This window comes from Amblyomma maculatum, chromosome 2 (assembly GCF_055883805.1).
Source record: "Amblyomma maculatum isolate TAMU_Amacu chromosome 2, ASM5588380v1, whole genome shotgun sequence".
In the NCBI taxonomy this organism is placed as follows: Eukaryota; Metazoa; Arthropoda; class Arachnida; order Ixodida; family Ixodidae; genus Amblyomma; species Amblyomma maculatum.
Genome location: NC_139345.1, coordinates 34,760,868 through 34,785,401, shown reverse-complemented (window position 1 = coordinate 34,785,401; position 24,534 = coordinate 34,760,868). Strand labels below are relative to the sequence as shown.

Here is a 24,534-nt window from a genome sequence, read left to right as displayed (position 1 = left end):
TTAAGAAATCTTAAAATTTTGACATTTTTATAAAATGTTTTGCTTATATTTATTTGCCGCGAAGCTTCTACGTCGATGGAGCAAGAACAAAAGACGAAAGCAAATCAAGCAGCCGACACATGCCGACAGGCCAAGGCACAAGTCGGCATTCTAGGTTAGGAAACACGGGTGAACGGTCGGTGGACTTGATAGGCTTGATAAGTGCGTCTAGCGAGCTTCAGCGGCAGTAAGTGTGTGCTAGAACTCCATAACTGTGCAGATGGGCTGAGTAACGACGTGTGTTGTAAATTAGTAAACCAGATTAGCTAGGGGCCGCCCCGGCCAGTTTTCTAAGCGTCAAGTTTACTATGGCTCTCAAAGGTATCAGAGTTCTCGAGATGGCAGGCCTGGCCCCGGCACCTTTCTGCGGAATGGTTCTACGTGATTTTGGTGCCTCCGTGATTCGAATTGACAGGGTACGTCGTTCTAGACGCTTGCGATTCGCGGCCGTTTGTCGTGCGAACTCGGCACGACTGCACTGCAACCTACATGTGCGCTGCTTTGTTGCTTTCAGCCGAAGCCGCAGTTGGATGTGGATCGCCTGTGCAGGGGCAAACGATCTATTGTGATCGACCTGAGGAAGGAGAAAGGTGTTGCTTTGCTTCAAAGGATTGCCAGCACCTCTGACGTTCTTATCGAAGGCTACCGTCCAGGTAAACAAGAGGAAAAAAAAAAAAAAAAAAGCGCGTCGTCGAGTGGCCTTATGTACGCGCATTATTATTGTCGGAAGAATTGTGAACTATGCTAGCTGCTGGCGCCTGCAGTCGTGCTGGTTGAAACTGCATGTGCAGCGCTCGAAAACGGTTGATGGTGAAATATGTTTTACCGGGTATATATACGTGGTTCTCGCATCATAAATGTCCCGCGCGTTGCACTACTTGGGTTAAAGTGAATCCTTTCAAAGTGTTATCTTTGTATATCTATATATATAGTTGCCGGAAAGTTTAGCGCATACACTTCCGTGTACATAATGGGTGGCACACTGTGGCCGATTGCGACGTGTTTTCCTTTGCGTGGTTCAAAACACACGAGTGCCGGAAAACTTTCCGAAGACCTTCACCACTAATCTCCTCGCCAAACTGAATTGCACGTCACGTCTTCTCTTTAATTGTTATTGGCCTGCTGTTAAACGACGATGTTTTTTTTTTCTTTTTTTTTTTTTTTCATTCTGGTGCTGAGAAAGACGCAGGTTCGTTTTGATGGGGGCGAAAGGCGCCCGTACAACCCTGATGGTCTATATTTTCGAGCCATTGGCAGGTGACATATGGCCGGGTACTGACTGGGCGGCGGGTTGTGTGACGTAACGCGACCACATGCCACGGCAGAAGTTACCAACATAGTTGTACAGCTCCTTTGAGATGGGAGGGAGAGGCAATCGAACCCACAGGGACACTTTAATCCTGAAGCAATTTTTTCACGATATGCTTGGAACATGGGGCTTGTCGTAGCAAAACTAAGCGTGTTGTAGTGACGGCCCTAAAACATCCTGAAAATGTATGAACGCGCTCAAGCGTTAAATCAAACACCGGTAGCTTGCGAGAACGCTTCTGAAGGCTAGTTGGTGCATTCTGAAACTGCATGGGTTATAGCTCAGACAGATAAACAGCGCTCTGTCCTGTCACTGCAGTAGTAACGCCCATTTTCAATTAAGCAGCGATAGGATCATACAAGGCAAATATGAAAATCTCTGTGCAAAGCGCAGAGTATGTGCCCCATGAAATTTACATTTCATGAGGCCACGTGGCCGTGCGCGGGACCGGAGGCCCACCCAGCGCAGATCCTTCTTCCCTCCCTCCCCCACTGTTCTTTTCCCTTACGGGATAAAAAAAGTCGTTACTCACTTCCTGCGCTAGATTTCCCGCCTTCAGTTGAACTTTCAACTAACAATAGTCGCTCCTCAGTCGAGACTTCATTGGATGCGACACTGCCTCTGCGCAAAGCTAAATGAAAAATGGGTGGTGCAAAAAATGAAATTGGTGGTGCAGTGGTAAGATGCCCGACTGCTGTACCGGAGTACCCGGGTTAGAACCCGATCTCGGCGGCTGCGTTTCGATGGAGGCGAAACGAAGAGGCGTCCGTGTGCTGTGCGATGTCAGCAGCGCACGTTAAAGATCCCCAGGTGGTCGAAATTACTCCGTAGCCCTCCACTACGGCTCCTCTTCCCACTTTCACTCCCACCACGTGAGACAGTTACCGTGCCTTTTCCTTCCTATAAACGAATCAGTTGAATTTTAGTGTCAAAGCACTTTTAACCGAGCGTTGCTATGAAAACCAAGCCTAGCTTTGCATGCATGGTTATACTGACTTAATATGAAGGCCATGACCGAATTCAGACAAAGCTCATTAGGCCTAATTGACACCAGTTAGGCATAACCAAACACAGGTTGGGAAATGAAGTCTGAACACATTGGCATAAACCTTCCTATTAAGTCCAATTGAGCGTGGAGTTAAGCCTATATAAGAAGCTAGCTGAGACGAAAATGATTTATAAACTTTCGCACAAATCGCGCTTAGCTGTGGCTAAACTTCTGTCAGTTTTAAAAACGAGAGTGTTACTGCTCATGTTGAAAAAAATATAGCTGAGGAGGTTCAACGCTGCTGAACAGTATGTGGAGCGAAAACTTTGGCTGCGGGCAAGCGATCGTTACATCGAACATAACCAGCGTTCCGTTGAACGCATAAAGGTTCACCGGTCTTCTAGGCAGTATCCACTTTCATGCCCTGCGCATGCGATGATATGGGTGCCCGGTCACTAGAGGGTAAGGGAATGAGACCGCTCACGCGGCTGCCCGAGCGTTCTTCCCCCGGGGTTCCGCTCAATCCTCCGGTTCTACCGCGGCAACCATAACTATACCGCTCATAACTTATGCGGAGATTACAAATCATTTACGCCTCTGCAGGAGGGCACTCTCGGGACCCGCCAAAGATCTCGACAGATCTGAGTGAGTGAGTGAATAAACTTTATTCACTTAAGACAAAAACAAAGCTAACGTAAGTGGGCCCTTAGTCCAGAGCCACAAAAAAAAAATGATCTGAGGAGTGCCACCTTATACGGCTCCAAACCGGATGTTTTCTAAATCCCGCCATGCTGAAACACGGACTCGACATTCACCGGTAGGTGCAAATTCTGCGGGCAGTATGCTGGCCTATACTATAGTGCCTAGAAATATACTATTTCAAGGCACTATACCTATACTGTATACCACATGGTGTGGGCCTGCCAGCAAAACAGATATAAAATAAGACAGCCATCTAGCTGTCCAGTTCGGACCCGGAGGCGCTCGGCTGCCACGACTTACAGGCCCAACAAGCCTTAGTCGGACGCGCCCGAGCGGCGGCAACCGCCACTGGGGTCCCCAACTAGGGACCTCCACCTAGTGCTTGTAAAGACCGGCCCCTTATGGGCCGATCCAAACATCCTTGTGTAAATAAATGTTCTTACCACCACCACCATCGTGCTTGGTCCGGAGAGCTCGGGTAGCGGCGGCGGCCAATGGCGTCCCGGAATAGGGTCTGCCACCCAGCGCCATAACCACACGCACCTCCCTGCACCACTGCACCACCCACGCTATATCACACGACGTGGGAATGTCAGGGAATTCCAGTAGCGCCTATCATAACAAACCCGAGTGTGGAGCAGTGGGAGGGAATGCTCTCCAACGACCGGCGGGAAGACCACGAAGGTCTGATCCGACGGACCCAGCTGGCGGCGGCATCCTGCGGGGCTCTGGAATAAGGGCGGACGACCACCGCTACGGAAGATGGTAGACATCTAACCACCACAAACTCTATAGATGAAATAAATGTTTATTCTCTCTCTGTCTCTCTACTTAACGACCAAAGCTACAAAAACTTGGCCTCGTGAGTCTAGCATAGCAACTGCTATCTTAGTGTTAAAGTGTAATATGGTGCACCATGGCCACCCATGAGCCAACATAATGGCCACAGTCCACCATGGTGGTCACGATCCTTGACCGTTGTTGGCACCGTGGTGAATATTTGACCTTTGTCACCCGAAAATTTACCTCAGCCAAATCGGATTCCCCAAAATTGATGTCCAATTATAACAGACTTCGCCCAGTTCGACGATCGCACAAAAGTTTGCGCTGGGCCACACAAAAAACATGGCCCGGCCGAAAATTGACCTCGGCCAGATTTGACCAAAATTGATGTACGCGCCCTGTCCGATGGTCACCATCAAAGTTAGCCCTGTGTCATCCTCTAAATTTGGCGAGGGTCGCGCGAAAATTGACTAACACAAATTCACCGAGTGGACCGTCCTTTCGCACGAGTTTAAACTGCTGATTTTTTTTTTTTTTTTTATCCCCTCTCCCGTCTTTTTGCGGCACGGGCCTGTGCAGTGGATCGAGAGCCTGAGGTAAGGTGTTTGAAATCATCCGTGTCAAAGTAAGCGCGCCATATGTAGTGATGTATGCCCTAGCTCGTCCAAAAATAAAGCAAGCTGTGTGACAAGGGTATAAGGTGCGTGTTCCACGTCTGTGCCGTCTTATATATAGCCACTGTCACTACCCCATTATTTTATTATCGAACTTCGAAACCACGGGCCTGCACGCTGTACGGTTGCTTTATTGCAGTTTTATTTCAAGCGCTGAACGAAGACCCCGTCGTTTTTCACTTGTATCTCGGTCGAAAAGCCAGGAGCTTTCTTTTCTGGCGGGGCTGTCGCTTGTAGAATTTTATTGGTGCGGCTCTAGCCGTCTGTTAACAGGTGCGTACCAGTACACCGGTTGCTGCCGTCGTAACAAACGCTCGCTCTGAACGTGTCCCACGGAGCCTCTGGTTATGTGTGATATATACGTATGTCCGGTGATTTGGTGAGATACTTATGGTGATGCTTGTATTGTAAAACCTGGCCCTACGTTTTCGAGGCGCTGAACTCTTCAGCACGGTCCCTCTCTGGCGCGACTGCTCCTTTTTCGGAAGAGCTTCGACCCTCTCCTGTATGAATCCGTATTATAGTATATCATAAGACCGCCTGCTCCCATAGCGATAGGGGCATTAATTTCACTGGCGTAATTGTATCGTCATTTTAGGATTTTAGTAAGCATCATTCGCGGGCCCAGTTACCCTGGTGTATATATAGGACCGGTAATGTCGAGATTCCATGTCATGTGTCTTAAGGTGGCGGTTCTACGGTCGCCATCTTGGAAGTAGTTCAGATTCTGCCACCAGGCTACGCCACTAATCCATGACTGAGGAATTGAGTACCCAGCCACTCAGCCCTCTGGACTTGAGCTGCCTGAACGCTTTTCTTGTGTTGCTGCGTGGACTTTCAAAGATTTTTGCGGCTCCACAGCAGTGTCCAGGCAGAGAAGGGGAGGATTTTTGTCCCCGTCCTGCGCAGCATGGGCTGCCCCATTGAACTCCCCTCTTCACCCCACCGCACCACTACTTCCAACAATACGCGCCCTGACAATTGGACAAGAGGCTTCCCTCTCTTGCCTATACTTCGTCTCACAAGATGTTTGCAGCACAGCGAAAAGCAGAGGCACCCCAGCCGGTCCAACCAGGATCACGCGTACAATAGGCAAATGTGCTTCTAAGCGCCTCTCGCCCCCCCCCCCCCCCAAATTGGCGGGGGTGAGAGTAGGAGCACAATTCTCTATTATAGTGCGCACAGGCGAGAGGCACTTAGGCGCACAATTGAAAGGGCTCCTCTGCCTTTCGCAGTGCTGTAGATATCTTGTGAGACGAAGTATAGTTTCCGCTGTAGAGCCACGAACATTGCTCCTACGCGCCGAGCATGAGGGGGTTGGACTGGACTGCAGTAGGCTAGCTTGACTGAACACAAATAAAACAGGGTGTCAACATCATTGTACAGTGCAATCTTAGTACGAGTGAAAAGGAAAAGCGAATGGCATTATTTCTGCACACTTCGTCAATGAACCTTAGTTGAAGTCGGCGCCTGTCTTGTGTTCGATCATTAGCGAGCTTTAGAATACGGCGACCCTATCCGCAAGTGGGATAGAGGAATAGCGGAGCGTACGCGCACTATAATAGAGAATTGTGCTCCTACTGTCACCCGCGCTATTGCCCTGTCCCCCTAAGCGGTTGGGGTACCATATTCTAAACCTCCCTATTGTTGATGCCATAGATATAGTAAGGATCGGAACACTCCTTGACTGTAGTGGAAGCTGTCAGCTCTTGCGGTCACCAGAAATTTGCTTTATCAAACGTGATTACAAATATGATAATATAGCTATAATTAGCTGAACTTCAGTCAACAGTCGCCCTTGTTTATTTTTTGTTCGTGCTTGTCCAATCTTGGAAACTAGAGCTGGTAAGTTACAATGTGCAAATAAGTGAATGATTGCCAATTTTTTCCTTTTGAGATGAATCGATATTCCGAAATAGATGTGAAATCCACCAAGAGGCTTTGTATCGCGCAGGAGGGCGGCATGTATTCATGTTCTCTTCGGCACTGAGGAGGCGCATTCACACTAAACTATGTGGGAAATGGGGGAAGGGGAGAAGGGGTTGTAAAGGAAGGTTGCCAGAAGAAAGGACCTAACGGGGACAGTTTTTTAGGCGCTTACGGCGGCCACTTCCCCACTCCCAGTTGGATGCTCCACAGTCTTCATTTTATTTATTCGCTCGCGCGTGCGTGCGCGTGCATGTGTGTGTGTGTGTGTGTGTGTGTGTGTGTGTGTGTGTGTGTGTGTGTGTGTGTGTGTGTGTGTGTGTGCGTGTGTGTGTGTGTGTAAGCACAATTAAATGACCACAGTATTTTCAGGCAATTAGAATAAAATTTTAACAATCAATCCACTAGAAATATTTTTCTCCTGCAGAATTTCACTCGACACTGAAATCTGATGTGAAAAGTAGCATGCTATGGAAGACGTGACCTGTCCTGCTGCAGCTTCCCGTGATGATGTATGCGCTTTCTGAACCAATATATTGGGTGGACTACTGTAGCTTGTAGCCTACTTTATTGTACTCATTTTACAGGGCACATACACGTATGCAACAAGTATACTTTAGTGTTGAGCCCGCCTTTTGGCTTCATGTGTTGGTAGTAAATAATTTCGTGATGTGGCACTTGTACATTCACACATTTGCAACATAATAATCAGAGCCCAATCTTTACTCCATGCAAGAGCGCCCATGCTTACCAAATGTTTTCCTGCAAATGCCAAACGATTAGACGCATCGATCAGATCGCGTTCGGTCAGATTTGGCATGTGCTATAATTTGTGAATTTGTCCATACCAATGCAGTACAGCGGTTTTGCTTCATGTGGTCAAACGGAAGCACGTTCTTTGTATGCTTCGAAATTCTCACACGCTTCTATGCCACTTTTGCTAACATGATCGGATACCTTTCAGAGCACAGGAAGTCGAGTTGCTTCAAACAAGGTTCAAATATAAAGTCAACAAATTGGGCGTTGAGACGGCGGGTGTGTGGACGCCTGGGTGACACGGTATCTACCTTACTCGAGATAAGGGCCCCATTCTTTTGGAAACACTCTGCCTGCCGACGAGCTTTTAGAGCGTTAGCTCTGTTGCTCACTTGCGCGAGTGGCGCGTTTTTCTAAGAATCGTAAACAGAGCCATCACCATAGCAACATCGCCGTCTTCACTGTGCCCGGGCAAACTAGACCGAACGCTCCAAGCCCCCGGCCACAGCGGCAAAGCGCGGTAGCAGGCGATGCTAGGCAGGTATAGCATTATAGCAAAATGAACGCCAAACCAGCTTCCCTGCCGAATGCATCAACGGTTTACCCTAGACGCCGTAATGCTTAGGACAATCCGCGGTATATCCCCCTCCAAGAAGCGGAATTAGCTGGGAAGAGGACGGGACATCATGCACGTATAAAATAAATAAAATAAGCGCAAATAAAAGCATCATATATATATATATATATATATATATATATATATATATATATATATATATATATATATATAGGGCCATTGATCAAGTCAAAGTATTTGTAGAAGATATAAACGAATGCTTTTTGTCTGGTCTGGTTTCTCGAACAATGAAGCTGTAGGGCTGTCGAAACGATAGTACGTTTTCATGATACTTTGACTTGGTCAGTGAGCCTGTATATTTTTTTATGCCACCACCTGATCAGACTGCATTTCGTCGAACTCTTGATTACAGTGGTTTCTCTCATTTGAGCTAAGCTCGACATTCGGTTCAGCAGTGTTGAGCCTCATCATTTTTTTTTTAATTATTAGTAAGGGGAATGACGGAAATGCAGTGGCAAAACCCGATTCAACAACACATTTTTGTATTGGAGAAGCTTCACATGGCTGTTTCCTACTTGCCCATTCACCGAAAACATCCCCGGCAGCTACTGCGGCATCTTTACTATCATCACCGGAACGCAACATTCGGAAAAAAAAAAGAAAAAAAAACATGACTGAAACGCTGGTGATTATCTTCGGCTGCCCAGTATATCATTTTTTTTCTCCTTTTCTTTGGAGCCTGCACTGCTTGCGCTATATAGAAACTTCAGTGGGAAGGTTGAAGAGGCATGCTTGTGCATGTTCAGGTTTTCAAGTTGTACTTGGCAGACTGTCGAAACATTTTATCTGTACCAGTAAAGTGGCAGAGGGTACAAGTATTCGTGCAATTTCTCCTAGGGAGACGCTCTTTGAAATTATATTAATTTATGCAGTGTTATAGTTCCGTGCCCTACTATTCATTTTATCGTAGAAAGGGGAAGATATTTTTCCTTGTTGCCACTGGAAAAAAAAAAGTCTAAATTCCACATCCTCACAATATATGCTAACACCGCGAACATCTGAAGATAGCTTTGTGGCGGAGCTAAGACGAGGAATAACCAGCTCCGACAGCGTTCGGGTTCGAACTGTTTTTTTTTTTTTCGCTGCTTGCACTGAGACGCTTAGTGCCAAATTCTTCTTTGTCCAGCGGCGTGCCATTGTTTGTGATAAAAGCGCGGCGCAAGGGGCGCTACAAGACTACAAAACAAAACCAGAAAAAAAATTTCAATATCTCCGCCACGATTATATCATGCTGAGTAAGTAGAGTAAGTAAGTAGCGCGAGAGCTTTAGCTGGCAACGTTTCGGCACACAAACAGTATGACACACTTAATTCGAGGCGATAAATAAATCTCAAAGCAAGCAAGTGTACATTTGTCAAGGGACCATTTTCAAGTAGTGCTACTGCGCATGCGCGAAGCACCTGAGTGCGCGAAGCACCTGCACCTCAGTTCGACCCGACCACTCGACCCGACTCGCCAGTGTTTACCTCTCTCGCCCGATGGAAAGGAAAGGGCAGAGGGAAAACGTTGTAGAAGCACAATACCCTCTCGTAAATACCCCTCGATTCAGGTAACGTTAGATTCAGGGTGTTTGTGGCGCCATCCTCGTAATTTTTCTGAACTGCGACATTTTAGTGCACATGAAATTTCATAGGTGGCGCTACCTACTACGTTTATCACACGTGGCTCTGTTATTTTACTATTATTTGCTTTTTGTGCACTTTGTAGTTGATAATTGTTACCGGTTGAATAAGGGAACGAAAGCCCGAACCTTTAAGTTATATTCGCCAGAAACAAACAAGCCATGGAGCATTTCAATCATGCTTAAAATATTTCATGAAGAGCTCGCGCGCTTCAAGTGAACCACGAAAAAATTAGCTGAAATCATCCTGACAGTGCACATTCCTCGAGAGTCGTAGAACAAAACCGATGCTTATCCTCTGACAGCGAGGTGTAAAATTTTTTCACGCGAAATTTCAGCGCAGATAAAAGCTTATGACTTGAACAGTTTAGCATATACTTTTAGCCATTTTGCAAAAATCGCAAAGTTTGATCACAAATAACTTTTACACTAAATGAAGCAGACAGATGATATTTTCAGGAAAAAGCGAAATATGTACGACCTCCAACTGCGCAAAAACTCTCCGCAGCAGAATGCGTATCTTGAAAGTTATTGTATGTATAATTACCTGTTTTATACACTTTTCACAGGCGCGTGGCTAATAAACTATGCGATACACAGTAATAAAAATGCTTAAATTTGTTCATTAACATCTAGTCTCAAAACATCTCAAATGGTGTTTTCCTAAGTGCAAAAGTTTTTGCACAATTTTGCTTTTCCCGAGACAAGTAGAGCTGAAAAGCCGTTTCTTACCTTTGTGTTTTCCTTTACAGCTTAAACATCGGTGCAGCTATTTATAAATCAAATGCACCATTAGAAAGGAGAGGAAATAAACTTTACAAATATATTAAAGTCATATTTATAAACTAAACTAGTGAGGCGCAGTAGGCGTATGAATATCGCCAAAAATGTCGTCTCTTCACCGCTGGAGTGGGACCGCCTGTCTTAAGTGACGGGTCCGGTTTCGGAGGAGAAGGGAAGAGGCGATGCAGGGGAGATAGTATTCTCCCGATGTCCACTTCGGTCGCGTCAAATATATCGCAGGTTGGTGCTACCGCAGCTTTTGCAAGGGGTCATGTCGCAAAGGTCGACATCGGGAGAACGCGACTCCAGCTTTCGCTCCTTCCGGGACAAAGAGGTGGTCATCTTTCGACGCTGTGGAGTTAAATATACCCACGCGTGTTGCAGAAAAAAAAAAACAGACGGCTCCAAACCGGGTGTTTTCTAAATCCCGCCATACTAAAACATGTGAACCCGACATTCATGGGTAGGTGCAAATTCTGCGGGCAGTATGCTGACCTATACCACATGGTGTGGGCCTGCCAGCAAAATACAAAAACAAAAGCTATAAAACAGCCAACTAGGGAGGGCTGGGAGGCGGCCCAGCGTTCCCTGGTCCAGAGAGCTCGGGCAGCGGCGGCGGCCAATGGTGTCCCGGAATAAGGTCTGCCACTCAGCTCCGCAACCTCCCTTCCCACCCAAATCATTTCGTTGCCAATAAATGTTTTCTCCTCCTCCGTAATGGTTCATGTTGCTGGATAAATCCAGATTTCTCAACGAGGCCACGACATCATGGCGACGTCACGGCCACGCTCACATTAAGCGTCGGCCACTCGTGGGATTAAAGTGATTGAAACGTTATTTGCACATAATGTGCATAAAGACAAACAAAAAAAATTAGAAGGGTTCAGCGGTGCTGAACCGAATATGTCGCGAAAGCATTAGCTGCAGGTGGCCGAGCGTTCTTTAATTAGAAGGGTTCAACGCAACTCAACCGAAATGTAGCGAAAGCATTAGCTGCGGGTGGCCCAAGCGTTCTTCTTCGCAATTAGACGCGGCTCTCACGCATATACGCATAACGGGCGGCGCACATTCACGCGAAACTCGGCTCTGACCCGCGTAATATAGCTTCACGCTAAAAAAATCAAAAAGGCTTCGCTTCCCCTTACGTAGTGTGCGACTGACTGTCTTAGCAGCGTAAAAGAGGGACAGAGAGAAGACTTTATTTACACCGACATGAACCTCGGGGCGGGGGCCCAGCCAGGAGGAGGGTCTCCTTGCCGGTTCTTCTGCGCCGTGGCCGCGGAGAAGGTCTTGGAGTAAGCCTCCTCCGCCAGGCGTAGGGCGATATTTTGTTCATCTGCATTTGGGCTGCGGATGTAGGACTCTCAGGTAATTTGATCAAGGGGATCAGTTTCTTTAGCTCCCGGAGAATCGGGGCATTGCCAGATTGATTTCGACTCAGAAGTACGTTGCAGAGGTTGCAAGCCTCTCCGTCACCTGTCAACTCATTATGCCGAGTAACGTGAGGAAAGAAACGATTGGCCTGAATTTTCCGCCAAGCCCTGCATTCTGAAGGTGTTATATGGACCTATCTGGTGGTGGATAGATCCTTCTGCTTAGTCTGGGAGTCTCAGAGAGCTCCTTGTAGGTGATGAGGGGGTATTTGTCTCCGGGTAGCGGGGCCTCTATGGCCGCTCGGGTGTATACATCTCGAGCGAGGCGATGGGCAGCCTCATTGCCTGGTCTGACTGACTGGTCTGACTGATCTTGGACTGAGGAAATCATCCACAATTCCGCTAACCAATTAAAGTTTACTCTCTTTCTCTCTCCCTCTGGATTTTGCTGGAGGCTAAGCACGGGGAGACAGGACAACAGAAACACTGGAAACAAAACAAGAATTGTTAGTAGCGCTGTGTCCTGTCTTGTTTCCAGTGTTTCTCTTGTCCTGTCTTCCCGCGCTGGAGGCTAAGCACGGGGAGACAGGACAACAGAAACACTGGAAACAAAACAAGAATTGTTAGTAGCGCTGTGTCCTGTCTTGTTTCCAGTGTTTCTCTTGTCCTGTCTTCCCGCGCTGGAGGCTAAGCACGGGGAGACAGGACAACAGAAACACTGGAAACAAGAATTGTATAGCGCTGTGTCCTGTCTTGTTTCCAGTGTTTCTCTTGTCCTGTCTTCCCGCGCTGGAGGCTAAGCACGGGAAGACAGGACAACAGAAACACTGGAAACAAGAATTGTATAGCGCTGTGTCCTGTCTTGTTTCCAGTGTTTCTCTTGTCCTGTCTTCCCGCGCTGGAGGCTAAGCACGGGGAGACAGGACAACAGAAACACTGGAAACAAGAATTGTTAGTAGCGCTGTGTCCTGTCTTGTTTCCAGTGTTTCTCTTGTCCTGTCTTCCCGCGCTGGAGGCTAAGCACGGGGAGACAGGACAACAGAAACACTGGAAACAAAACAAGAATTGTTAGTAGCGCTGTGTCCTGTCTTGTTTCCAGTGTTTCTCTTGTCCTGTCTTCCCGCGCTGGAGGCTAAGCACGGGGAGACAGGACAACAGAAACACTGGAAACAAGAATTGTATAGCGCTGTGTCCTGTCTTGTTTCCAGTGTTTCTCTTGTCCTGTCTTCCCGCGCTGGAGGCTAAGCACGGGGAGACAGGACAACAGAAACACTGGAAACAAGAATTGTATAGCGCTGTGTCCTGTCTTGTTTCCAGTGTTTCTCTTGTCCTGTCTTCCCGCGCTGGAGGCTAAGCACGGGGAGACAGGACAACAGAAACACTGGAAACAAAACAAGAATTGTTAGTAGCGCTGTGTCCTGTCTTGTTTCCAGTGTTTCTCTTGTCCTGTCTTCCCGCGCTGGAGGCTAAGCACGGGGAGACAGGACAACAGAAACACTGGAAACAAAACAAGAATTGTTAGTAGCGCTGTGTCCTGTCTTGTTTCCAGTGTTTCTCTTGACCTGCCTTCCCGCGCTTAGCCTCCAGCACCTGACGATCTGTAACGTGCACTGACATCGTACAGCGGTTGTGACGCACGTCTTTATCTATCTCTTTCTTCTTTTTCTTTCTTTATTTTCTCTTCTGTCCGCACGAGGCAGCGGAGGTGGCTCAGCTACAGAGCCAGTAGCAGGCCCGTTCATTTTCTTTTCATTCTTCCTACAGCCGCAACGACATTGCACAGCACACGGATGCCTCTTCGTTTCGTCTTCATCGAAACTCAGTGGTTTACGAAACAAAAATGGAGGGAAAGAAATGCGCGCATGCCCATCGCGCGCTCGCGCTTCCGTGCCGCTGGACGTAGCTGTAGCGAGTAACGCAGCAGACGCCGCTCTCCTCTCGCGAAATCAGAATTTTTACACATCCGTCCCTCCCCTCGGGACGACACTTCAATCCACCTTACACTCTCTTCGGGTCCGATTAGAGAGGCTAAGGAGATCTGCATCCTTGGCCTCTTTATTCACAAACAACGCAGACCGGACACAACATTAACGAAACTTCGCATGTATGGCGACCAGGTGGGCCGTATGGTCCACTTGGTCTCCAATAAGCGTGAAGGGTTACGAAGTAAAGATGCCTTGCGGCTGGCGCATGCCTTCGTTATGAGTAGAATTCTCTATTCAACCCCCTATCCTCACATGCGCAAGCATGACGAGGACCAACTCGAGGTCGTACATCGCAAAGTTATCAAACGGGCTCTTGACCTCCCCATTGCCACATCCAACCAGCGTATGTTGGACTTTGGGATGGTCAACACATATCGGGAACTCCGAGAGGCCCATCTTTTCAGCCAATACACGCGCCTATCACGAACGCCATCTGATCGCCGCATTCATGACCGACTACACATCTAACGCACCACCACCTTTGAAGGACGGGTACGAGCGCCAGAACCCTGGAGACGCGCCCTCAGGGTCAGACCCATTCCTCGCAACATGTCACACGACCATAATGGCCGTCGCCAGGTGCGTGCGGAAGCTCTGGAACGACATTATGGTCGACAACAACATGTACACATACATGTAGTATACATGTATACGTGGACATTGCCGATCCCTACCGTGGGAGGTAGTTCACCGCGGCAGTGGTCCACAACACTATAACACAGTGGCAGGACTACTCACGTCCCGCGCCCACAAAACAACACACGCGGAGGAAATCGCGATTGCGCTTGCCCTCTCCCTCCCACAAGTGAAACACATCATTACCGACTCCAAGGGGGCCTGTCGGAATTATGAGCTGGGTTGGATACCTCCTCTTGCCAAGCGCGTCCTAAAGAATTGCTGTCGGTCCAGCAATCCTCCAAATTGTAATCTCATCTGCATGGGATCCCGGCCATCAGGGACTCCTGGGTAATGAGTTAGCCGATCAGGGCGCCCGCGCGCTCTCTCCCCTGGCACTGAAACTTGCTTGGGAAGGCAACTCTGAGCCCACCGAATATCTTATCACTTTCAAATAAATTACTGCATATTATAAGGACAGCCACCGCCGCTTTCCGGAACCCTGTAAAGGTGTCCGGAGAGCGGACGAAAGGCTCCTTTTCAAAATTTTTCAAACACAATGCTGTGCCTGGCAGTCTTGAAACACTTCAATACAGACTTTGATGGGGGCTGCAGCCTGCGTGGGTGACCTTCTCGGACGTTTTCCACATTGTCTGGGCCTGTCCGTCTAATCCCTACCGTTCCCAATCCTTCATTACCCACCCTTCTAGGAAGACCTGGGAGGCGGCGTTGCTGAGCTGCCATGACCTACAGTCCCAGCGGACCTTGGTCGCCAGGGAGCGAGCGACGTTAGACGCCATTGGGGCTCCGGAATAGGAGCTCCACCTAGATTTGTGAGGACCTGGGCCAATAGGGTTTCTATCCAAACACCTCCTTGTACAAAAAAAATAAATGTTTGTCACCACCACCACTAAAGAAAAAGAAAGGCCAATTCACTCGCGGAAGAGGAACTAGTTGGTATGGAATATGTGTGAAATATAAAAAATGGTCTGTAATTGTACATGTCTTGATCGAACTATTTGCCTCAACCAATCGAAAGGCTGAAACAGCTGATGAGCTGCACTCAAATTTCGCATTAGGAAGTAACGTAATCATCGGCAAGTTTTTTTCAATCTCTTGCGTTTACGATGTTTCGCAGGTGTGATGGAGCGCATGGGCCTGGGACCCGACGTAGTGATGCAGGCCAATCCGCGACTGGTGTACGCGCGCCTCACAGGATTCGGCCAGACGGGACCTTTCTCCAAGATGGCCGGCCACGACATCAACTACATCGCGCTCTCCGGTCAGCGTCTATTCAATAAATTGCTCCCATATTGTTCTCTATATATGAAACTGCAAAGCAAAAGGGCGCCTGTCGGTAAAGCTTGTATTAACCGTCAGAAATCAGTATAGTTGTGTGTCCGAGCGCGTCTGGGACCTGCATATTTAGCTGCCGCCTTTAAGAACGTGAAACGGCGAACGGAGTGGGGTATTGAATCGAATTGGCCAGGGAAGCCGATTTCAGTACGGCATTGAATTCGTACGCCGTTACCCACAACAGCTACGCATGATTAGGAAATATCAGTGTTGTTTTTTTTTTTTTTTTTTTTCGCTGTGTGTTGTTCCGGGTTTGCCCCGACAATTTCTTGACATATGCTTCGAACGTGTAGTTGTATGTCTCTCAGGTGAGATTGACCAAAATTCAAAAAATAAAAGTACCTAAACGTTCTTCCGAATTAAAGTCAGATGAATGCAGTTAGAAGTCATGTAAAATGCCCAGTGGCATTTTTTTTTTCGTTTCTTATATTTGAATAATTAGTATACAGTAGATAATTTTTTTAAAATATCGCTAGCTCTATAAACGCTCAGGTGTGAATAAAGTTACCGAGCGCCAAGAAAATGATCCGACTCAATTGGTTTTGACGACGTATAGTGTTGACGTATCCTTTTTTATTCGGCAAAATGAAAGCATCCAAAGCTTAAAAAAAAAAAAAAAATACCACTTGACAGCGCCCTCCGTGCGGCCGAATGATACACAACTTCAGCGATTTCAGCCACGACTGGGTAAAGCGCTTACAAATTCGTGACTCCTGTGATGCCGTGCACAGCAGAGCTTTACGTTGCCGATGGCTTGGAGACAAGCTGGAGCGATGCAGTCGAAGCGTGGGAAAGCACGCTGTCAGCAGCCCTTATCTCGCAACCAGCAGCAAATCGAAGCTGTGTCGTGCAAGTGAGCAGCGCAATATGAGAGCGTTAATTGTAATGACGGCTCATTCGGGCGCATGCGCTGTCACGTGGTAGTTTTTTAAACTGCGCGGGCTTTCATTTTTGTCCAAGTGAAAAGGACTGCGCTAAGACTACGCCGTCGAAAAATATCCGGGTATCAGAATTTTCGTGCTTTCCAAGTAACTACCATTCACATCTTTTCGTTTGAAGTCACGGTTAAAAGGTTCATAATTTAAATTCGATATCAATTATTCAAGTGGCCGGGGGTGAAAAACAAACAAAAACGAGCGAGTGCTTCGCATGACTCCTAACAACACTCGATTTAATTTGGGAAAAACGCTTAGTGTTGTTTTTTTAGCTGGGAATCACACCCTGTATAACCTGGACGTCCTCATGTCTTGACGCTTCTGCGAGTGTGTGAGTAGGAATTGCACATATGCGTGTATCTTTTGTCACACAGTACTCGAGTCGGCACTGTACAGACCAATGGTCCTACCATAGAGTGCGCATTTTGTGCCACATAAATAAAAGGAAATGCAATTACAGTAAGCTGCTGCGCACTCCGAGGTCGTTGCAGTACGTTCGTACACACTGCTAAACTATTTGTTTTGTGAGTGGATGTTGCTCTTGTGGAGCGCAGGCGTGCTGTCCATGCTGGGCGCCCGCGGCCAAAACCCGCATCCGCCGGTGAACCTGATGGCGGACTTCGCCGGTGGCGGCCTGCTCTGCGCGCTAGGCATCTGCATGGCGCTGCTGGAGCGGGAGCGCTCCGGCAAGGGACAGGTCATCGATGCGAGCATGGTGAGTGTTTTTGCTCACCCAGACGGGAGTGGTGTTTCCACACTCAGAGGAGAGTAATCTGCGTCGCCACAACCGCGTTAATCCCTTCCGTGCTTGTTTGGTGTATCTAGCATGCGGCACAGTTCCTCTTGCATGCGCATTCCGTGCCTCTTTAGGAGCTGCTCTACACCTTCAGTTCTTACGTGGATTGGCTCAGGCGTGAATGCACTCAAAAAGAAGCTCGAAGCCGGTGGCTTCCTTTTTCACATGACCGCTCTGCGCATGCGCGCCTTTCCTCCGTTTCTCTCTCAACCTCTCTGCAACAAAAAGCAGCGGGACGCACAAGCTTTTTCCTAAGTAGTAGTGGTGGAAACATATTTGTTACAAAAAAATTTGTGTTGGCTTAGCTTGGTTAAGCCTGGATATCAGAAGCGAAAAGCGTCGTCGGTGTCACTCTGCTGGCTGTTTAAACTGGTGGTACGCACGGCTGATAGCCGCTTTTGAGACTCTCGCCGTCGCCGTTTCGCTATGTGCTCCTCTCTTTCCTCAGAGGTCTAGCTCGTTTCTCCCAGAGTTTTTCATTCCGCTCTTCCTTTCTGCTATAGTGTTCTTTCTGCGCAACGTCTGTTCTGCGTCCCCGCGAAGTTCGGCCTCCCTCTGAGGCGAGCCTCCCGCTCTTCCGGCGTTTCAGCAGCTCGTCGAGCCCTGCGTTTCGCGTTCTTCTCGGCCAATTTCAAAGCCGCCACTTCAGCATCGTCTTCCATGTCGACTGCCTGCGTTTCCTCTCAAAGCGCATTAGCGGAGAGAGCTGCAGCAGCGGCTCCGACATTCCGCGCCTCTCCCGTGACGTCACTCGGTTCGACGCATGCATGGAGCGCACGGCTGCGGCCAAGGTCATAAGGATACGTATACATGTAAACATGTACACTACGTGTATGTGTACATGTTGTTGTCGACCATAATGTCGTTCCAGAGCTTCCGCACGCACCTGGCGACTACCATTATGGTCGTGTGACATGTTGCGGGGAAAGGGTCTGACCCTGAGGGCGCGTCTCCAGGGTTCTGGCGCTCGTACCCGTCCTTGAAAGGTGGTGGTTCGTTGGTTGTGTAGTCGGTCATGAATGCGGCGATCGGATGGCGTTCGTGATGGGCGCGTGTATTGGCTGAAAAGATGGGCCTCTCGGAGTTCCCGATATGTGTTGACCATCCTAAAGTCCAACAAACGCTGGTTGGATGTGGCAATGGGGAGGTCGAGTACAGCCCCCATCAAAAGTACATAGTCCGAGGGGTTTGCTTCCGAATTCTGCTTCGCGCCTCGTTTTGCATTCGCAGGGACTAGTCTCTCGAGATTTTCGTGTCCTGAAACCTCCCAAGCTTTGGACTGCACCCGTGTGCTAGAGAGCCCCGCTAAACAGTTTCATAAGCAAATCCCCCGTGCTCTATTCTTTGACTCTGGCTGTATGTCGGCGTTCCACCGCGCGTTGGTGCAGTGCAACTTCGCCTTATTCGGGTCCCCCTTTAGTTAGCTCTCCTTGTCAGAATCCAGGAGCCACGACCTTCCTCCATCCGGCGTCGCTCGCGGTCTGTGGAAAGGCCGCGGAGCAACCGGGGACAGCATGCATATTAGGGTCATTTTTTTCTTAACCTATACCGCCTACACCATAAGGTATAGGATTTGCTAAAAAGGTTAAAAAAATGGCCCTATTGTCTATAATGCGTTCTTTTTTGCCCATTTGGCACGTGCATGTGCAGACTGAAGGCAGCGCGTACGTCAGCAGCTTCCTGTGGAGGACGCGTAGCTCCAAGATGGCGCTGCCCGTCTGGGTTGACGAACGCGGAGCGAACATCCTGGACGGTGGCGCGCACTTCTACAACGTATACGAGACCAAGGATGGAAAGTTCATGGCAGTTGGTGCACTCGAGCCGCAATTCTACAAGGTGCTCACCGAAGGTATACGCTGCACGAAGAAACTTCACTGTACACTTCGTTTTCTTCACTTTTGAGTTCTATCGTTATGTATCGACCGTTGACATGTATGGTACATAATTGTTACATAGCACATTTGTTTCAAGTGTAGCAAGAATCAGATAGGCATCTCAGCGATATTTTTCATGCTTTCATTATAGTTTTGCTATAGCCTTGAAGGAATGCCACTATTCTATTTGTACCCGGTACTAGTGAATTGCGATTTGCTGTGACATGCCTGCAATTATACGGTAGTTCGCGAAGCAACCGCGCGCTTGTTCCGGTATGGGTCATGTAGACTGTATTTGTAGCAGCCACAAGTGCTTCTCGATAGGTAGCCTTTGAGAGATGACTTCACAGTTTCGGAAACGTTCTGCTGCTTGTTTCGGCCAACTACGGTCCCAGTCAAGTACACGTACGCAGCGGAATAAAGGCCTCTTCTATAAATCTCCGGTAAGCTTGTCTTGCGCTAGTTAGGGCAACTGCAATTGCCGCATAATTTCTTGCCTCGTCCCACGTCCCCAAAAGCTATACGCTTGTTTATTCGGCCCCTCTCGTGGGCTAAGAATTATAACCGCGCTAAATCCATCGTTTAATAGGCAGAGCCAGCGTGAAAGGACGTTTCAGTCGAATCAGCTTTGCGGCGTGTGTTGACGCAGGCCTGGGTCTGGACCCGGACCAAGTGCCGCAGTTCGATGAGTGGGAGAAGAGCAAGGAACTGTTCGCGCGCGCCTTCCGGACCAAGACGCAGGCCCAGTGGTGCGCCGTGTTCGATGAGACGGACGGCTGCGTGGTGCCAGTGCTGGAGTACGACAAGGCAGCCGAGCACCCGCACAACGCGCACCGGCGCTCATTCATGGCGTGTGGCGACGGCCCGGCCACGCCCAGCCCCTCGCCGGTTCTGTCGCGGACGCCCGCGGAGCCGGACCTCGAGGAGCCGTTGGCTGGGGAGCACACCCGGCAGATTCTCCATGAAGTCGGCTTCGCCGAAGCCGAGGTTCAGGAGCTGATTGACGCCGACGTAGTCGCAGCGCGCTCGAGCGAGCTCAAGTCTAAGTTGTAGTGGATATAGTGAATACACTTGCATAGCGCCATACTCTACACCTGCTTGCGAGAACTCGCAGTGAACAGCGCGCAGCCTTTGCTTTAGCAGGCGCAAGCCTTGAGAGGGTTTATTAACCTCTCACTGGTTTAAAACAAAGTCCTTTCCGAGTCGCTTGGTGTCTTCACGATTGGTGCCAGGCGTTATTTCCTCGTTATTTTTGTATTCTAATGAACTGCGTACATACATGGAAGGCTGCACAGGACAACGTCATTCTAAGGTCTTCGTACAGACGCGTGGTCGTCGATATAAATGGTCCAAGTCTTCCCCTGAAATGTATTTCAATAAATATTTTTATCGTCATCTGTTGCCACTGGAGAACGGTCGGTACCTGCGCTCCTGTCATAGCGCGGTGCATACGACCTCACTTCGGAATTTGTGTGTACGGCACAGTCCCGAGAATGCCGTTGTCCGTTCTAGCTTCAAGAAAAAAAAAATGAGGGGTTTTAGGCATGGCTTGAACCTAATGATACGAACGAAAGCTGTATTAAGCATGGTTGTGCATGGTTTAGCAAGGTTGTGCATAACTTATCGACCCCGACGTGGTGATGCAGTGGTTAGTGTGCTCGACTCGAATCCCGACCACAGCGGCCGCTTTTCGATTGAGGCGAAAAGCAAGGCGCCCTTGTGCAGGTGCGGTGTCAGTGCACGTTAAAGAACCCCGGATGGTCTAAATTTCCGGAGTCCTCCACTACGGCATCTCTCATGGCCTGAGTCGCTTTAGGACGTTAAACCCCATGGCCATAGACGTTTTGATTAGGACGTTCAAGCTTCGCCTTGAGACGGTAGACGCAATAGCCTCTGCAGCAACACACTTTTATTCGTCGATTTTTTTTTTTTTCAGTTTTTCTTTATGCTCGCCACTCGACATATTTTAGTGACGAATATTTTCCCGTTACTCTAGAAAAAACTGCGGATCAGCGCCGCCTAGCCGAGCCGGCGGAAAGCATAAAAAAATGTCTGTGGTTGAGCTCCGGTTAAACCTAGTTGATTTGCGAAAGCAATAGCTGCATGGGTATACGCTTATGATAGCTTAGGCTACGCGCTGAGCTGCGGCCGGGCTCTCCTTCTCCATGGTTGGTCGATTCTGGTCGCGCGCACCACACACACCTTTTCTCCGCACAGCCAACGGAGAGAGCGATAGGCAGCTGGCGCCGGCTGTGGTTATGACGTCACTCAGTCTCCGGCAAATCCGCTACTATTACCCTAGAGGGACGCGATGCACCGAAAACAGTCGACAGGAAACTCCTACACATGTGGGAAGCAAAAAAAAAGGTATGGAAAGATGCCTCCGGTGTCAGAGATGGAACCGAAACCTAAGGCAAAAAATAGCCAGGCACAGGAAGGAAATTGAGAATTATGCAATTAAACTCTGCGAGCAAAACTGGTGTAACAGATGCGATGAAATGGAGGGCAACATGAGCCTTTCAAAGACGTGGAGTCTACTACGATATCTTCTTGATCCCGACAGTTCGAAAACACACACAACAATAGCAAAGGCAAGACACTCGTTCGAGGGGACTGACGCGGAACTAATAACTAAACTTGTACGTCGGCGATACAACATCCCTCCCTCTTACGCAATACGCTGGCCCTCCGATGGTAGCGGCGCACCAGTCGTCTCCACCACCATCCGAAGCCGAAACATAGACACGTCTGAAGAGGTCGCAATAGCGCTCGCTTGCATAGGAACGAAGGCTAAATTGATCTTTAACGACAGTAAAACTGCTCTCTGGAATATCGGAAAAGGCAGGGTCTCGCAAGAAGCCGCCCGAATTATAACAGCTGTAGCTAAAATCGATCGCAAAGTCACCCTAATGTGGGTCCCAGCACACACGTCCGTCCGCGGCAACGAGGCGGCCCATGATTTAGCCCGAGATCTCTACTTCCGGGCAAACGCGGAGCCGCCCGACTTCCAGGCGATGGACGAACGCTTGCAAACCTGTAAAGAAATAATCGAAAATTATAGATTAGGAAGACGTCTGATGCCGCCACCGGATCCTAGCTTAAATAATAGAGGCCATAGCCTGGCGGCGATTACAAGCCGGAAATTTCCCAAACCCTGTCTGGTTGTTTCACACCCAGATAGATGAGAGAAAAAATGATAAATGTAAAGCCTGCGAAGCGACGGCAACCCTCGACCATATACTTTGGGAATGCCCTAAGTCTCCGGGTGCTAGGGACAACATTAAAAGTAGAGAAGCCTGGGTAACCCTGCTGCGAAGCAACGTCCCCGCTGACCAGCAAAAAGCCGTCCGCCTGGCGGCTGAGGCCGGGAATAACCAATGTACATTCGCCAGTCCTTAGTCGCGGAGGTTCCAGCCCCGTTCCTCAGGCCTGCATGCCAGGAGCGGGGAGTAGGGGGCCTTCTAAATCGGCGGAAATTAAAAGTTTTAATCATCATCATCATCACCACTATCGAAGAGCGCGGCCGAGACGGCAGCTCCAACCGCTCCAACACACCAGATGATGATGATGATAACTTTATTCCACCAGATAAGGAGGACCCCCATCCCCGCCCCCGGCACGCAGGCCTAAGGGACAGGAGCCGGGACCTCTGCGATCAGAAGCAAGCAAAGAGGTCTTGGTTTTTCGCGGCTTCTTCCGCCAGGCGGATGGCTTGCTGCTGTGAAACAGGGAGCTCACTCCGCAGCAGGGTTTCCCAAGCTTTTCTACAATTAATATTTGCTTTAGCCCCTGGGGAGCTAGCACGAAATCAGATTATACGGTCGAGGGTCCCTCTCTCCCAACAGTGCTTGCATTTATCGTGTTTTATATCGTCCACCTGGACATAATATGCCCATACCGGGTTTACAAAGTTCCCAGCTTGCAGGCGCCGCCATGCGACTGCCTCTCTATTGTTTAGACTTTTATCCGGTGGTGGCAGCAGTCTCTTGCTTAACCTGTAATTTTTAAGAATCTCCGTACAATTTTGCAGACGCTCGTCCATGTTCCGGCAGTCGGGCGACTCCACAGTTACCCGGAAGAAGAGAGCTCGGGATAACTCGTGGGTCGCTTCGTTGCCAGGAACGAACGCGTGTGCAGGGGTCCAAATTAGACTAATTTTCCTGTTTAGTCGTCTACTGGCCAGAATCCTTGCCGCTTCCGGCGAGACCCTACCCTTTCCAAAATTCTAAATGGCCATTTTGCTATCGCTGATGATGAAATTGGCTTGCATTCCGACGCAAGCGAGCGCTATTGCAATTTTTTCAGCCGTTTCCGTGTTGCGGCTTCTAATGGTGGCGGCTGATACCGGGGCACCTCGGCCGTCGATCACCGAGGCAACCGCCGCCCCCGTTTTGCCACTTGCCGCGTCCACGTACGCAACCGACTTCTGTCCATATAATCGAAGCGTCTGATTAGTGCTTCTGCTCTCTTCTCTCGCCTCTCTGTGTTGAATATGGGATGCATGTTACGAGGGAGGGGGGGAATGATTATTTTTTCTCGACAGTCCTGTGGGATGCTTGATTTTTCTTGTAGTCCCCTATCTGTCTGCAAGCCCATTTCGAGTATAGTTCTGTTCGCGGTCGTTGTACCAAAAATTTTTTATGCAGTCGCAGCATGGTGAAACGGGACTACGTCTCGAAGTTCGAGTCGTATTGTGCACGGGAAAAATGGTTGCTTCGATGGCTTCTAGGAGCAAGGCGAAGGGGTATTATTAAAGAAATTACGAGGGACTTTAGCGACTAGTGAAAGACGAAAGCCTGAGTGCAGCATAGACCTGCTACGCAACTGGCACTAATTAGAAATTGATTACTTATTTAATCATCAAGCAGGTAACTGATTAAATTATTAATTAGTCAATAATTAGATTTAAATTATTAATTAATATTTCACCAAACAGATATGTAAACCACGAGTTTGGCGCATGATGGCCTTAGCTGCCTATGAGCCATAAAACACAACACACATTAATTAGTAATCGATCATTGATTTGCATATGACCATACAAGGCACGCATTCGCGCATACTGTGTTGGTGCTCTGTGATCGGTCAAGACCTCTATGACGTCATCCCGCCTCGGACGATCAGGATTCACAGTAAGGCAGTTTCATGAGTAGACCAATTGCGACAGCGTTGATCAGTTCCAAAGCGCCGACCGCCGCGGCTTTGAAGCGAAACAATTTAGGCCTACTATGGGGTAGAGTTACTCTAGTAAGGGGTAGAGCCACCTAGAGGGTCTAGTAGGGAGCCTACATGTTTCGTCGCAGCCGCGGCGCAACATATGCTCCCTAACCGCACGGCGCCTGCGGCGCTGTCGTGCGTAGCTTGGCCAGTTCGCGGCATCCG

At 48.8% G+C, this 24,534-nt stretch overlaps 1 protein-coding gene and 1 pseudogene across 1 annotated transcript; one reads left to right on the top strand and one right to left on the bottom strand.

Moving 5' to 3' along the window:
- The first annotated feature begins 86 nt into the window (after window positions 1-86).
- Window positions 87-20,541, top strand: Amacr (Alpha-methylacyl-CoA racemase). Its single transcript, XM_084593784.1, has 6 exons — window positions 87-455; window positions 554-692; window positions 15,330-15,473; window positions 17,037-17,197; window positions 18,929-19,127; window positions 19,802-20,541. Exons 1-6 carry the CDS (start codon window positions 348-350, stop codon window positions 20,203-20,205), a joined length of 1,155 nt encoding a protein of 384 aa, XP_084449910.1. The 5' UTR covers window positions 87-347; the 3' UTR covers window positions 20,206-20,541.
- Window positions 1,849-1,981, bottom strand: LOC146198337 (U4 spliceosomal RNA; annotated as a pseudogene).
- Window positions 20,542-24,534: the final 3,993 nt, after the last annotated feature.

Excerpts from the sequence above, each read along its gene's own strand:
- Amacr (XM_084593784.1), top strand. The coding sequence starts at position 348 with ATGGCTCTCAAAGGTATCAGAGTTCTCGAGATGGCAGGCCTGGCCCCG. Across the intron at positions 456-553 it reads CCGTGATTCGAATTGACAGG|CCGAAGCCGCAGTTGGATGT; the intron begins GTACGTCGTTCT and ends TGTTGCTTTCAG. Across the intron at positions 693-15,329 it reads TATCGAAGGCTACCGTCCAG|GTGTGATGGAGCGCATGGGC; the intron begins GTAAACAAGAGG and ends GATGTTTCGCAG.